Source organism: Astyanax mexicanus, chromosome 12, assembly GCF_023375975.1.
Source record: "Astyanax mexicanus isolate ESR-SI-001 chromosome 12, AstMex3_surface, whole genome shotgun sequence".
Lineage (NCBI taxonomy): Eukaryota > Metazoa > Chordata > Actinopteri > Characiformes > Acestrorhamphidae > Astyanax > Astyanax mexicanus.
Genome location: NC_064419.1, coordinates 14493831 through 14510294, shown reverse-complemented (window position 1 = coordinate 14510294; position 16464 = coordinate 14493831). Strand labels below are relative to the sequence as shown.

The 16464-nt window shown below is 38.9% G+C and overlaps 1 protein-coding gene across 1 annotated transcript in view; it reads right to left on the bottom strand.

Annotated features, from left to right (window-relative positions):
• Nucleotides 1-16145, bottom strand: part of wdr46 (WD repeat domain 46) — a 44548-nt gene extending 28403 nt beyond the window's left edge. Inside the window, exons 1-10 of the mRNA XM_049485672.1 lie at nucleotides 16127-16145; nucleotides 14482-14542; nucleotides 13068-13238; nucleotides 9891-9971; nucleotides 9422-9534; nucleotides 9233-9320; nucleotides 6864-6925; nucleotides 3866-3970; nucleotides 3286-3436; nucleotides 1907-2142 (exon numbers count right to left, since the gene is read on the bottom strand). Of these exons, the coding sequence (XP_049341629.1) occupies nucleotides 1907-2142; nucleotides 3286-3436; nucleotides 3866-3970; nucleotides 6864-6925; nucleotides 9233-9320; nucleotides 9422-9534; nucleotides 9891-9971; nucleotides 13068-13238; nucleotides 14482-14538 (1064 nt within the window). The 5' untranslated portion in view covers nucleotides 14539-14542; nucleotides 16127-16145. The remainder of the gene's footprint in view (nucleotides 1-1906; nucleotides 2143-3285; nucleotides 3437-3865; nucleotides 3971-6863; nucleotides 6926-9232; nucleotides 9321-9421; nucleotides 9535-9890; nucleotides 9972-13067; nucleotides 13239-14481; nucleotides 14543-16126) is intronic.
• Between the last annotated feature and the right edge of the window lie 319 nt (nucleotides 16146-16464).

The following is a 16464-nucleotide window of genomic DNA, read 5'->3' as shown; positions in this document are numbered from 1 at the left end:
TTGCTTGAGGGTTACAACCGTATAAAAAGACAGAATTCAAGCATTTTCCAGGATTTCAAGCATCCTTTCGAATCCTTTAAAGTACTGATGATATCTTCAATATACTTCTTAAACTTAAATACCGATACCATATTATTATCCTAGAATATCTTCCCTTTACTGACTAATGACATGCAGGTAAAACAGTAATGCAGAAATTTAACACAACAATGACAAATTTATATGAGAAGCAATCCATTTGCATTTAATATAAAACATTTTATTTAAAAACAATGGTTTTAATGATGTTTTCCTTTTTTTATTTAGATATTTCTATATTCCAATGTCTAAACATTAATAACTAAAGGTTTATTGGTCCTTATAAGTAATCAGTAAATGCATTATTTACCTAACGTATTCTTATTATATCAGTGGTATAAAATGGTTTTAAAAACACTTACATTTACCACAATTATATATAATTTATTTATAAATGATAAAGATTGGTTATTATGATGGGCTTTCTCAGGGTAAACATGCTATCTGACCAAACAAACTAGTTTGTTTAAAACGAAGCTGTATTATGCATGCTATCAGCCACTAGAAGTTGCACCCACTGCATTTCCACTGATGTAAAAATACACATATTCATACAGCTTGTCCCAGTAAAGACAAATTCTGAAAATAGAATAGAACTCTGGAAAAGATACTGTCATACTGGCTATCATCAGGAAGGCATAGAGCAGGGGACACTGATAGGTGCACCGCGGTCCGGGTCCGGACCCAGACGTTGTCCAATCCGGACCCAAACCGATAAACTACTAAAAAGGATTTAATTCTGACCATGTTCATTTAAAGCAGCGGAACGTTTATTGTCTTTATGGTTTACGTGCTTTACAGCGCAGTAAACTTACAGACCAATCACGTGTGCTTTAAGATCACCAAACGCTCACCTCTGCCAATCAGATCTGTGCAGATGCGAGAGCGCAGAGCCACACACACAGGCGAAGCAGGCGGTGAGAAGTCGGAGAATAAAGCGAGAAAAGCTAATACAGATGGTGCGCACCAGAAAAAGAAATTAAAATACTACCTTTATAAAACATATTAACAGTAATGTAACCTTGCGGTGTTACTTGGAAGAATTAAAGAGAAACAAGCGAGACAAGAGTGCAAAATAGTTCACTTTACTCCACCTGATCAGAACTCCTCAGCAAGAAAAAAAAACTCCCTCACTCGCAGGCGTGCTCTCTACTCCCAAACAACCCTACCTCATAACTAAGGCAACCCCAAGGGGACAAAAAGCATTGGCAAATCCCTCATCAGTTTTACACAAAACATAAGGTATGCTACAGTAATAATATTAAATAAAATAAAACTACCCGTGTTAAAAAAAGCTGATATTTTGGCCAAGTTCAGCAAACATTTCTCCATATATTGTACGATTTATCATTCATGTAATTATTATTATGACAGGCAGGCCTAAATCTATTATAAATAAAATCAAATAGAATAAGTAAAGCATTTTGAAACAAAGTGAACATACAGATTCACATTATTAGACTCGATATGTTAAATTATTGAGGGTGTTTCCATTTGTTTTATGATAGGTTGATAATGTAATTATTGTGACAGGTCTATTTAAAACAATAAATAAAGTTGAAATATACTAGAATGTGTAATTTGTTTTGACTTTCATTTGTTGATAAAACACTGACAGAACTGCTATAGGCTTCTTCAGTAAACAGAATAAAACACTGAATTATAACACAAGTTATAAGGTTAGTCTGTCTAACCTTAGCCTGATGAAATTTTCTCTAACTGGACCAAACTGAATTCTAATCAAATACCCCTGGCATAGAGTATGAACTGGGGAGATCTTAGTTATAACCCTTACTAATGAGAGTTCTGGCCACATAGTAATACTTACGTCCCAGTTTTGTCCACTGTGAGGGAGCGGACACCTCCCCGGTGACACAGCATTTTAACAAGAGGCTCTTTCTGATTGGGTGACCAAAGAGTGACCGTGCCATTGGGGTGACCAAGGTGAATTACTGCATTGTACGGATTCTGTGCCATAACATCCAGCCGGCCGCATCTCGTGGGGATGGCAGCCACCTCCTTTCCCACAGACACGTCCAGATACTGTAGGAAGCCTGTGGCACTCTGAGTGAGAGATAAAAAAAAAAAACACAGTGACTGTAAATCAGTGAAGAAAGTCACCAGTTTCTTCACACTTCTAAAAGTGTGCACACCAGAGCACGAAATAAAAAACAATACAAATACAAGTAAATCAACACCTTTAGAACATGCCCTGAAATGCTAGGTGCTACAGGATGCACAAAATATTAATCTGCGGGACCGATCGGCTGCAGGACCGTGTCTTTACCAGACACTGTGTTGTTCACTGTGGGTGGTAATGTGTCCTAACGTGATGTTACACGTGACCTAACTTCAACTCCAATAATCGTCTTGTAATCAAGCACACTGGCAAGTGTTCAACCTAACTAACAAGATATCACCTCACATCTTATACAAGTGTTAGCATACCCAAACATCATGATCAATTTTCACTACATACTGCTATCCAATATATGTATATAAACTGATACACTAAACTACTGTAGCCTGGAGGTAGGTAGCTTTCTAAAATCTTGTCAGTAAAATCTGCTTTTACAAGGTTGATGCTCAATCCATAAGAGTACAAATTAACACACATTATTATACACGATGACAGTGAGGCTTTGTTCACTGTGTGTTGGAATTTCCAGTGCAGCAACAGATCCAAAGATATATTTTAAATCCACAGTGATAATAAATGTACAGAATGAGTAATATAATATAATCAGTCAGGTACAAGAGTCACAGTAATTAAAAGGAGCTGAGCTGCATCTGAGCCACCTATTCATAATCCACCTAAACGTCATACAAATTTACTATTTACTGGAGGAGAACCAACATCAGAACATCCTGACAGAGAAAAACATAACAGTTCTGAACACAACTGTACTCCTTTATGATCAGTTGTCACAGCAAGAGCTACTTTAGACTGCCTTTACTTTAAATATGATACGACGAGAAACCATTTAATATGAACTGACGATATTCTAACACAAGTCCTAAAAGTGGGCGTGCCAGAATAAGGATAAGAACTAAATATATGGACAATATTAAACAACTTTGTCTACATGAGTAACTTAAGTAACAAGAAAAAGTGCTGGGCTGCTAGCTAATCATTAACGATGTTCATTGGAATAAACCACAGCTTTTTTCTAATAGTCCTTAAACAGAAACATTTTCGTGATGTACCGCTGTGGCCAGGAGGAAGTGGTACGGGAGGAACTGCATGCGCAGAACATCATTAAATTTTTTTATGCAGTGCAGCTCCACACCGCTGGAGTCGTAGATGTGCAGCCATTTCTTCTGAGCCACTGCAAACATGGCCTCTGAGTGAAGCCACCTATTATAGATAAAAAAAAAACAAGAGACAAAAAAAACCTGAAAGACGCAAAAACTGTACTTTATGCTAATTTTACACTAGAAGCCAAAATTGTGTTTAAAAGACTAAAGAAAACCTTGCAGAGGGGTTATTTCCCATTATGTTCTTGATAGACATTAAAAAGAAACTGCTCAACAGCAGTTTGTTCTTAAAGAAATTCAATTTTATTGGAATCAGAGAACAAATACAAGAAAAGGACAAAAGCCACACTACAAAATAACAGGAAATATATGGTGTTTTAAGAGTAAAGAGACAGGGCTCTATGATCATGTGTGACGTTCCCTTTAAGATAAATAAAAAAAAAAAACAATCAATCTATCAATACAAGAGTATGAGTGAATGAGAAAAGTGTGTGTGTGTGTGCGTGCGTGTATACACGTGTATACTTACTTTATGTCTTGAACTGTCTCCATTACGTTTATTTCACACATAAGGTTTTTGGTCTGCCATTCTATGCAAGTCACATGACCTCTCCTCCCACCTAGTAACAAATGCCTGAAAAAAACAATATGATTATTAACATATAATGCACAATATGGGCAAAAGTATTCAGACAATACTCATTTATTATTTCTTCCAAAATAAAGGGTGTTGAGGGAAAAGGGGTTATTTTGCTTTTGTTGAAGCTACTGTATCTCCTTTTAAGGGAAAACTATCTGGCACGTTTTGGAGCACAGCTTTGAGGATGCATTTAGCAACAAGAGCATGAGTGAGGTCACCCCCAACTCACTGCCAACAGACCCCCAACTCATCTCCACCTCGTCCCCAACAAACCCCCAAAACTCTCTCCACCTCATCCCCAAGTTTCCGGCAACCAACCCTACCTTTTGGAGCACTGCTGTGAGGATATTGTTGCATTTACCAACAAGAGCATGAGTGAGGTCAGGATGTTGGATGTTCACCGTCGTATTCAACTCACCACCAACAAACCAACCCAACTCATCTCCACCTCATCCCCACCTCATCCCAAACTCACCACCAACAAACCAACCCAACTCATCTCCACCTCATCCCCAACTCTCCGCCAACATAGCCCAAACTCATCTTCACCTCATCCCCAACTCAGCGCCAACAAACCCCCAACTCATCTCCACCTCATCCCCAACTCAGCGCCAACAAACCCCCAACTCATCTCCACCTCATTCCCAACTCACCATTACCTAAACCCAAACTCACAGCCAACAAACCCCCAACTCATCTCCACCTCGTCCCCAACTCAGCGCCAACAAACCCCCCCAACTCATCTCCACCTCGTCCCCAACTCAGCGCCAACAAACCCCCAACTCATCTCCACCTCGTTCCCAACTCACCATTACCTAAACCCAAACTCACAGCCAACAAACCCCCAACTCATCTCCACCTCGTCCCCAACTCAGCGCCAACAAACCCCCCAACTCATCTCCACCTCGTCCCCAACTCAGCGCCAACAAACCCCCCAACTCATCTCCACCTCGTCCCCAACTCAGCGCCAACAAACCCCCAACTCATCTCCACCTCGTCCCCAACTCAGCGCCAACAAACCCCCAATTCATCTCCACTTCGTCCCCAACTCAGCGCCAACAAACCCCCAACTCATCTCCACCTCGTTCCCAACTCACCATTACCTAAACCCAAACTCACAGCCAACAAACCCCCAACTCATCTCCACCTCGTCCCCAACTCAGCGCCAACAAACCCCCAACTCATCTCCACCTCGTCCCCAACTCAGCTCCAACAAACCCCTAATTCATCTCCACCTCGTCCCCAACTCAGCGCCAACATACCCCAAACTCATCTCCACCTCGTCCCCAACTCATTTCCACCTCGTTCCCAACTCACCATTACCTAAACCCAAACTCACAGCCAACAAACCCCCAACTCATCTCCACCTCGTCCCCAACTCAGCGCCAACAAATCCCTAATTCATCTCCACCTCGTCCCCAACTCAGCGCCAACAAACCCCTAATTCATCTCCACCTCGTCCCCAACTCAGCGCCAACAAACCCCTAATTCATCTCCACCTCGCTCCCAACTCGGCGCCAACAAACCCGTAAATCATCTCCACCTCGCCCCCAACTCGGCGCCAACAAACCCCTAATTCATCTCCACCTCGTCCCCAACTCAGCGCCAACAAACCCCTAATTCATCTCCACCTCGTCCCCAACTCAGCGCCAACAAACCCCTAATTCATCTCCACCTCTCTCCCAACTCGGCGCCAACAAACCCCTAATTCATCTCCACCTCGCCCCCAACTCGGCGCCAACAAACCCCTAATTCATCTCCACATCGCCCCCAACTCGCAGCCAACAAACCCCTAATTCATCTCCACCTCGCCCCCAACTCGGCGCCAACAAACCCCTAATTCATCTCCACCTCGTCCCCAACTCGGCGCCAACAAACCCCTAATTCATCTCCACCTCGTCCCCAACTCGGCGCCAACAAACCCCTAATTCATCTCCACCTCGCCCCCAACTCAGCGCCAACAAACCCCTTATTCATCTCCACCTCGTCCCCAACTCAGCGCCAACAAACCCCTAATTCATCTCCACCTCGCCCCCAACTCAGCGCCAACAAACCCCTAATTCATCTCCACCTCGTCCCCAACTCGGCGCCAACAAACCCCTAATTCATCTCCACCTCGCCCCCAACTCGGCGCCAACAAACCCCTAATTCATCTCCACCTCGCCCCCAACTCGGCGCCAACAAACCCCTAATTCATCTCCACATCGCCCCCAACTCGCAGCCAACAAACCCCTAATTCATCTCCACCTCGCCCCCAACTCGGCGCCAACAAACCCCTAATTCATCTCCACCTCGTCCCCAACTCGGCGCCAACAAACCCCTAATTCATCTCCACCTCGCCCCCAACTCAGCGCCAACAAACCCCTTATTCATCTCCACCTCGTCCCCAACTCAGCGCCAACAAACCCCTAATTCATCTCCACCTCGCCCCCAACTCAGCGCCAACAAACCCCTAATTCATCTCCACCTCGCCCCCAACTCAGCGCCAACAAACCCCTAATTCATCTCCACCTCGTCCCCAACTCGGCGCCAACAAACCCCTAATTCATCTCCACCTCGTCCCCAACAAACCCCAATCTCATCTCCACTCTGTTACCAACATTCCACATCTCTTACCCAAGTCATCTGTACATCACATCAATACTGGGATTTACACTCCTCTACCCCACACCTGACATTAGGAATCATATTTATCTGCTCATATTCTATTTAAAGGCTGTGTGTATATGTGTATGTGCACACATCTTTCAGCAATTAAATGAGCCAAATCCAAACATTAGCATATAAATGAATAGATGAATGAATAGAAATAACTGTGATTAATCACAGACTAAACTAAAAAGTGACAATACTAAGAAAGAATACTGAAAATAAACTTAGCACTCACCTGCCAGTCCTGCTGTAATCTAGTCTGTATGGTCCAAACTGGGTCAGATGCAAGTTAAAGTACTGCAAAGACAAGAATGTATACATAAAACCTGCAACTTGAAAGGTTAACATAATAGATATAATAGATAATAGAAATATAATACAACTAACAAAAAGTTGCACTTCATAATATATCCTAAAGCAGTGTGCCTAAAACTGAATACTGCATTTACACATACCAATAAACAGTTCCAGCACTCGTCTTACATCATGATAATCCAATTAACTGTAAACAGCAGGCTTCAATTATCATAATTCACTTAGTCCAAGTTAACCTGAGTCCTCTAAAAATATCCAATATACCTACAATAGCTTGATTATTCTGGTTTAAGCATGCAAATACATAAAACCTTTGCAACTCTTTTCTGCATTTACTTACATTAACAAAACAAAAATGTATTGTTTAAACACTTACAATTCTCTTTTAAACATTCCTTCAACAATCTGTGCTGTTTCTTATCCAAGTAACACAAGCAAAACTCAAAAGAGAAAGAAATACTGAGTGTTTACTTGATTTACAACATAAGAGCAAACTGTTGAGTCTGTGTAAACTTGGGTAATCAGATAATAAAAAAAAATAGTTAGTTCACAGAGTCAGATCATAGATTTTACTCTGCAATCTGTGATATCTTTAACACATTGAGCTGCAATATGAACAAACATCAGCATTTACAGCCAACTTGAAGGTTCTGTGTAAAATGCTGCTCACTTATTTCTGAAACCATAGTCTATTTTCACGAATGAGCAGATTGAAAAATGTTCAGCATTAATATTACACAGACTGAAAAACATGTTTACTAAACAAAAATCTGATTTCTATTCTTTACTCTTATCTAAAAAAAAAAGAAAGAAAGAAACGAAGAAAGAAAAAAGAAATTTATGTACACGACTATCCGAATAATCAGGTACGTGTAGTAATCTATTAATTATCAGATTATGAAGTGAATGTAAACAAACACTCTAAGGACTCCACTTTTTAAAAGTGGAAGACAAGTAAACATTTTGTTCTGAATATAAATATGTGCAGTGGCTTGCAAAAGTATACATATCCCTTAATCTTTTCCACATTTTGTCACCTTAAAACCACAAATTTAATAAAATGTATTTTATAGAGATTTTAAGTGATACGCCAACACAAAATAACAACTTTAAAGTAATTTAGTCTCAATATAAATACAGCTGTTCTGTATTGACCTTAGTGGTTTGTTAGAGAACAATAGTGAACACACAGCATCATGAAGACCAAGGAACTCACCAGACAGGTCAGAGACAAAGTTGTGGAGAAGTTTAAAGCAGGGTTAGGTCATAAAAATAGCCCAAGCTTTAAATATCCCAAGGAGCACTCGTCAATCCATCATCCAAAAATGGAAAACGTATTCTACAATTACAAACCTACAAAGACATGGCTGTCCACACAAAACTGACAGATCGAGCAGAGAGCACTAGTCAGAAAAGCAGCTGAGAGGCCCATGGTCACTCTGGAGGAGCTGCACAAATACACAACTCACGTGAAAGAATCTGTCGACAGGAAACTATTAGTCATACACTCCACAAATCTGGCCTTTATGGATGGGAGGCAACAAGAAAACCACTGTTAAAAGAAAGACATAAGAAGTGCTGTTTGTACAGCAAACATGTGGAAGGAGGTGCTGTGGTGGTGCTTTCGGCCTAAATATAAACTGATTTTTTGGCAAAAAACTAACACTGCTCATAATCCTGAACACACCATCCTCAGAGTAAAACATGCTCTCCACCCAATCTGGCTAAACTTAAGCTGTTTTGTAAAGAAGAATGAGCAAAAATCTCAGTCTCCAGATGAGCAAAGCTGGTAGATATATACCCCAAAAGACTTGCAGCTGTAATTGCAGTGAAAGATGACTCTACATGGTATGGTTCAAGGGGATGAATACTTTTGCACATCACACTTTTCAGATTCTTATTTGATTAAATTTTTAAATCTATGTATCATTTGTCATTTCACTTCCTATTTCACAATTATGTGCTATTTTGTATTGGTCTGTCACTTAAAATACATTTAAGTTTGTGGTTGTACGGTAACAAAATGTAAAAAATTCAAGGGGTATGAATAGTTTTGCAAGCCACTGGATATACAAAAATGAAAGCTTAATCTTTTAAAATGTCATGCATGTTATGAAGGGGGTTTTTGATGTAAGGTCAGAATTTATTCATTATTGGTTTAACATATAAGACTATAAAATTATCCTCTCTCATATACAGCTACAGTAACTATCTTGATTTGGAGAAGCTTCTTAGATTTACTTTGGACTAATCTTTACATGTAAATATATATTCTGTGTCACAACTTGCCTTTGATCCAGAAGTGATGTCCACAGCTTCTGCTATGTCTTCCTGTGAGATGGTGCATGTGTCCTCATCCTCCTCTCCCTCCAGAAAACTTTTAACACATTTATTGAGATATGAATCCAAAAGTGTGTTTCATTAGCAGTGTACGATCTATGTCACAATAAAATAATGGGTGCTAATAAGGAACATTACCCAGCGTCCTCAGTGAGCAGGAGGTCATATCGTGCAGACTGATTCTGAGCCAGGTCAGAACCTGCTTCAGACCTAGTAAGAGTTTCTCTTAGCTTCAGTCGTGTTCCTGCAGGCTGAGGTCAAGGAAAGAAGCATTTATTTAATGCTCTTTAAAACTCTTAATTGAATATTTTTAAAACTCTTATAATACATGAGGCAAATATGATTCATACACAAGCTTTTATTTGTGTGTGTATTGTACAGCTGTATCTCCAAAACAATTGACACTGAATCCAACTCGATCAGCACAACTTTGATCAAAGAACCATATGAAAGCATATAAAAATAGAACTCTTCAATCAAAAATCTTTGAATTTGTCCTGTGTTTGTTTTTGGGATCAAAGGCAAAAACAGTGAAAAAGGTAACTTTATAACTGCATCTCTATTTTTAGCTTAAATATATATTTTGTGTGGAGCATGCGTAACTCACCACTTCAAGTTTATTGCCTCTCTGGAACTTCTTCATTCGCTCCTCTGGGATAGGCGCATCACCGGGGAAAGGGTCAGTTTTCTAAATAAAGGAAAATTAATGAGTGCAACTTTTGGCCTTTATTTAAAAAAAAAAAAACACACAAACACACACAAAACATCTGCAACAGAAACGTATCATGTGTTGCATAGGCTGGTAAATTATAATAAAGGAGTCAATATGTAATTACAATTTAAGATTTTCAAATGGAGTAACTGTATTAAGCCACACTTATAAACATTCGATTTGACACAAGCACACGATACACAATCCTTATGTATTTTCTATATTTCTAAAATCAATTTGGACTAAATTTATGAAAAATAACTAAAACCACAGTAAATTAAATTTAATTCAACTTCATCATTATACTGATACTGAGCAGTACAATACATTAGTAATCCATTAAAAAACTAAAGTAATATTCACAATTATTAATGCTTATTCGTGTACAAAAAGCCCCCAGGACTGCCACAGAGCAGGTGGTGGGTTATTCTCAACACTACAGTGACAATAGCATGATGGTGGAGGTGTACACAAAGGGGAGTCGGATTCTGACAGAGAGCTAGAATTCAGCACATCACATGGCAAAGTAACTCGCTGAACCCACAACTAAAATTCTACAAACCAATTATTAATATGAAGTATAGAGAGACTCCACCAACCTACCTGATAAAGATAAAATGTAATTAAGTTATTTAGTCTGCAGTGTGAATCCAATTCTAGTCAGCTTAAATACTGTACATACAATGTAACAAACACACAAGCCTTGGTAAAAACTCTGCTCCAGATTTTCAGGAGTAAAAAACATTTACAATAATAGTTCAGATAAATCCAATTTTCTCTTCATTTTGAACATATCCTAGCCAATTAGCTATGTCTTGTGTTCTGCAAATCTGAGGTGCAGCTGCATTGCTTCTTTAGACGCAATAACATGCCATAATTGATATCTGGTTGTGTTTATGAATAATTATAGGCTCAATATAGACACCCGATATGCCAGGGATGGGCAACTGGCGGCCCGGGGGCCGCACACGGCCCTCGTCATCACTCAGTGCGGCCCGCGAATAGATCAAAAATAATTTCATAATAAAAAAAAAAACAAACAAAAAAAACAAACAAAAAAAAAAACGTAATTCTACTTTTGACCGCTGCCAAACAACCACGAAAATTGACATTGACATCCAGTCCATTGTGAGCCAGCAGGCCAAACCACAGCTCTCTCATTAGCTTCAATAAATGTTGGGCCTCTTTGGTCTAGTTTTCTGCTATTATTGAATGAGCTATTTGCAATCAGTTTTTAAATCTTTTTTGTTCTTTGTTATAAATGAGTTCAAATGCCTTTTGCACTTTTATAAGCAAATGTTTTGTCCTTGTTGCTTATGAAGGACTTGTTATAATGAACTTATTTTACACAGAGGAACTACTGTATTTGCAATCAGTTTTTTAAGCAAACTTTTTGTTCTTTGATATGAAGGACTTCCTTTTTGCACTTTTTTTAAGCAAACGGTTTGTCGTTTGCCGTATTAAAATGCATTATTATGTTGTTGATAAATGTTGGTGCTGTAAACATACAGATATAAATTCATATAAAATTTTTTCTTATTGAAAATCATTTGTAGCGTTTTTCATATTCAATTATTTGAAGTGCGAGGTCATGTGGCCCTCCAATGGTCATGCTGAAAAAAATGTGGCCCTCTCCATCATGGAAGTTGCCCATCCCTGCGATATGCCATATTTAAGTTAAGAATCTCTGCTCATCAATTATCTAGCCTATTTAGCTGCATTTCCTTTAAGAAAATAAATATAGGGCGCCAAGTGGTCCAGCGGTCTAAAGCGCTGCCACTATGAGCGAGAGGTCGCAGGTTCGAACCCCCGCTCATGCAGCTTTACCATCGAGCTGCCGGCGCTCAGAGGGAGCACAATTGGTCCTGCTCCCTCTGGGTGGGTAGATGGCGCTCTCTCCCCACATCACTCCTATGGCGATGTCTGCAGCACAGGGTGTCTGTAAGCTGATGTATCGGAACTGAGCCGCTGCGCTTTCCTCCAAAAGACAAAAGGCGGTGGTTGACTTCACATGTATCGGAGGTAGCATGTGTTAGTCTTCACCCTCCTGGTGTGTTGGAGCATTACTAGTGATAGGGGGAGTCCTAATGAGTGGGTTGGGTAATTAGCCGTGTAAATTGGGGAGAAAATGGGAAAAATTAGAAAAAAAAAAAAAAAAAGAAAAAACATTTAGGGCGAAATAAGGCTTTTTTTTTTATAAAAACATGATTCATAATATGCATATTTCGGTTGTCCACATTTGATTTAATTTGTTATACATCATTCAAACCGTCTGGCTCTCAGGATTACGGAACTGCATTTTTACGGAACTGCAATGTACGGTTCCTAAATTAGAGCTGTATCACCTATCTGTAGACTTTGCTTGTTATCCAACTTGATAGGTTGAAAAGCTGCACATTCTTTTTGCAGACTTTGCCAGAGGCTACTCGTGTTTTTTTTTAACCTCCCGGCATATCAGTGATGTTCTCACTGACTGTGAAGGGACAAGGAAAAACATGAACTCACTGGCAGAGAGAAGCCCCATTTAAGATGCTAGCTAACGCAGCCTCCCGTCATGTTATTGCTGTTATCAGTGATGTCAGTAACGCGTTACTTAGTAACTTGGTACTTAGTTTTACCTTTAACATTTGATTACAAAATAAAACTAGGCCAAAGTAACAAAAATACACATGATGTCAGCCTAGACCATTTACATGGTTTTGTTTTGTAAAACCACTCCTTCCTGCCCTGCTGAGAACAACAGGTTCAACGTTCAAATTTACAGTGTTAAATATGTCAGGTCAGGAAAGACTTTCTTTATTTTATATATTTTTTATAAAAACAAGTATTTATGTAAAGAGAAATAAAAAAGACCATATTTTATTTTTTTATAAAAACAATTATTTGTTAAGTTAATTCAAGAGAAATGGTCTTTTATTTTTATAAAAATAAAATAAAAGGCATTTTCCATTAAAGGGAGTATTGGCAAAACTGGTTATAGTTTTTATGTTAAGGCGGCGGGAGATACAACTCAGACCTGCCTTGGCTCATGGATAAGAAGAAGGTTTCTCCATAAAATAGTAAAATACCCACCCCTGAAATGAACTTTCCATGAGTCCTTTCTTTCTTCTTCTTTCTCCATTCATCATGAGTCAGCTTGCCTTTTTCTTTATCTGTGTTTTCTTGCTTTGACTCATCACTGCTTTTTTCTGCCTCAACTTTTTTTGTTGCATTTTGCGTTTCTTCCCAATAACGCTTAGGAGCCTGAGATAAAAAGAAGAAATAAAAATTTAGAAATGTAAAATAGCAAAACAGTCTCAACATTTTCCACAACACTGGCCCTGAATGTATCTCTGACAACTGAAGAACAATCAATACAGTTTTTTAAGAAGATGACATCACAGTTTACACATCAATACACCTCACACACCCTTCAAACAATGTGTTAGAAAACATATAGAAGAACAAAACAAACTCACTGTTTATTCACACAAACACAATATATTGGGCAAAGATTACTGCGAAAATTTAACTTGATAATGTAATTATGGGAGAAGGCCTAATAAAAACAAGAAATTTGAACTCAAGCTGTGGAAGGATGCAGTACTAAAGACCAGCACTAATTTCTTCAAAGCATTGTTGCTCACAAATCATTTACATATTGTAAAGTGCTATTTGTCTCAAATAAACAAACATTAAAACACTTAAAAAAACGTATAATTATCCAGGTCAGTGACACATTGTCAGTGGGTTTTAGTGTACATAATCACATACTGATAGAGCTGGGTGATATGTAACAAAACACAAATTATCCATTACACACAGACAAATGTATCAGCAGTGGCAGGTTCTGCTATTCAAACGATCCTTCATGCTAAATACAGAGACTCCTAATTATTGCTGCACATCAACAAATTAAATATGATTTTGGTACAAAAACTAAACGCCATATATTTTACTGTGTAAGATTGTTTTTAATTACATTCAAGTGTTTGAAGAAGTTTTGACTGGTGAAATAGTTATTGGCCACTGAATAAATGGTGTACCTTGATCCCCATACTTATGAGATGCTCATTATCATACGAATATCACGTTACGATAAAATATCGATATATTATTCAATAAAAAATCATACAAAAATCCGACTCGCTGCAGGTTATTTAAAATATTTAGGAGGGAGTTTCTCTCAGAAGGTTTCAGTTCTTCTCTCCCTAAACTCGCTCTTTCCATGTAAGTATAAATAAAACACAGCACTGAAGTGAGCTCCGCGTAAGTGTACTGAAACCTACATTAACTAAGAAAAGCAACAGTTAACGTTACGGTAACGTTAGTTAATAGTACTCCACTCAGATATAGAAACACACTGTAATCCGAGTATAATTTTGGGTTCGCTCTTTTTTATTAACTACAGCATTGGAATCACAGCGTTCACACTAACTGGTTTAGTTCAAAACTGAAACTCAGACAATAAAACTGATATTAAAGTCATTGTAATACAAACACTTGCCTTTTTTTTGTTCTCCACGTGTTTTCTCTCCACCGCCACCTCACTGGACTCCGCCATCTTTCTTCTTCTTCTTCTTCTTCTTCTTTTAAGTAATGGCGGTTCACAATATAGCATGTATATCGCCACCTACTGCACAGGAGTGTGTGATATGATCATGGTAAATCATGGCATGACAAAAAAAAAAAAAAAACAGTCTATATTCTGCTCATCAGGTCTGTGTCATTTAAGTACTTCATAAGGCCTTTAATTCTATTGCTCTGCATTCCCTCTTCCTTCAAGATGTTTCGAAAATTATCATCTCCTCCCTGTTCTCTCCAGTATGCTCTGTGATCAGTGTATTTCCTGCAGTGAAAAAGAATGTGCTCTATATCTTCTTTGACTTGGCATTCAGTGCAAAGCCCATCAGTTTTGCCCAACATATGTAACGAGGCATTTATGCCAGCGTGCCCAAGTCTCAATCTTGTATATGCAACTTCCTCCCTTCTTCCAAGCCCCACTGATGTTATTCTCTTTCCCCCCACCTGCTGTTGCACATTAAAGTATTCCCTGCCCTTCGTGTCTGACTCCCATTCATCCTGCCACATCTTCAGAACTTCTGTCTTAATATAAGATTTAGCTTCCCCTTTACCTAATGGAACATGGATGTGTACATATTGGTGGCCTAATGCATCCCTGGCAGCTCTATCTGCAATTTCGTTACCCTTGAGGCCCTTATGAGCTGGCACCCAGCACAATTGGGCAATGAGCCCCAGATTACGGAGTTGAGACAAAAGCTGTCTCGTTTCAATAACCAAGTCATCTCTTACTGCCTTTCCAGAGATAAAGCTTTGCAATACTGAGAGTGAATCTGTGCATACGACTGATTTAAAAGGCTTGACTTCTTCAATCCATCTCAATGCAGTAATTATATCTTTCTTCTTCTTCTTCTTTGTCGAATTAATGGCAGCCAGCACTCCTGTCATTGGTGCATTACTGCCACTTACTGGATAGAACATGAAATGCTGAATTCTAAATCCTATTAAACAGCCCAGATAATTTAAGAAATTTAATCAACTTATATGTGTCTTGAATCATACTATGTATAGATAGATTCCCTACTGCCCGAACTCCTCCAAACACCTCTTCCCTTTGTATATCATATGCCACACACTGTATTAAGACATGTTCTATAGTCTCTGGTTGAGAGCAATACAGACAATTGCCATCCGGATGTTTACCAATTCTGAACAGACTCTGATTCAGTCCACAATGTCCTATACGTACCCTAGTAAGTACCAACTCTTCCTGTCTATTTTTACCTCTAATTATTCTCTGTCCTACTAACCTTTGAAACTTATAAAGATGCCTTCCTTTTTGTTCCCCATCCCACATACCTTGCCAAGTCCTAGTTACATATTTTTTAATGAGCAGCTTAGCCTCCTGCCTGCTTAAGGGCACTGAAACATTAATAAAGTCCAGCGTAAGGGCTCGCTTTGCCAACATATCAGCACATTCATTGCCCTCCACCGCCACATGAGCTGGTACCCACAGAAAGCCAACTGATAAACCCAAATGCTGTAACCTGAGAAGGATCATGAGGACGTCATAAATAATGTCTATCCTTGATGACTTTTGACCGTTCGTTAGGCTTTTCAAAACCATCTTTGTTGTACATGTCTTTTTGTCTACTTCCGCCGGATAACCCTTCTCCTTCCAGAGAGCATTTTGGTCGCGTCTTTTTTTCCTCTCCTTCTTTTTTATTTATTTTATAATATATATTTACTCTTTTTAAATAAATAAAAATAAACAAAATAAATAAAATCGTTTATATTAAGTGCTGCCAAAGATCTCTATGAAACTAAAATGACATTCTTTTTAATAAAAGGACACAATCGTGGGAGTTGCTTTCAGTAGAAAGAATTAAAACACAGGACCCAACGCTTTTTTTTAAAGATTGGAAAAAAAATCTAAGTATACAACAGAATTGACATTTCAATACATTCA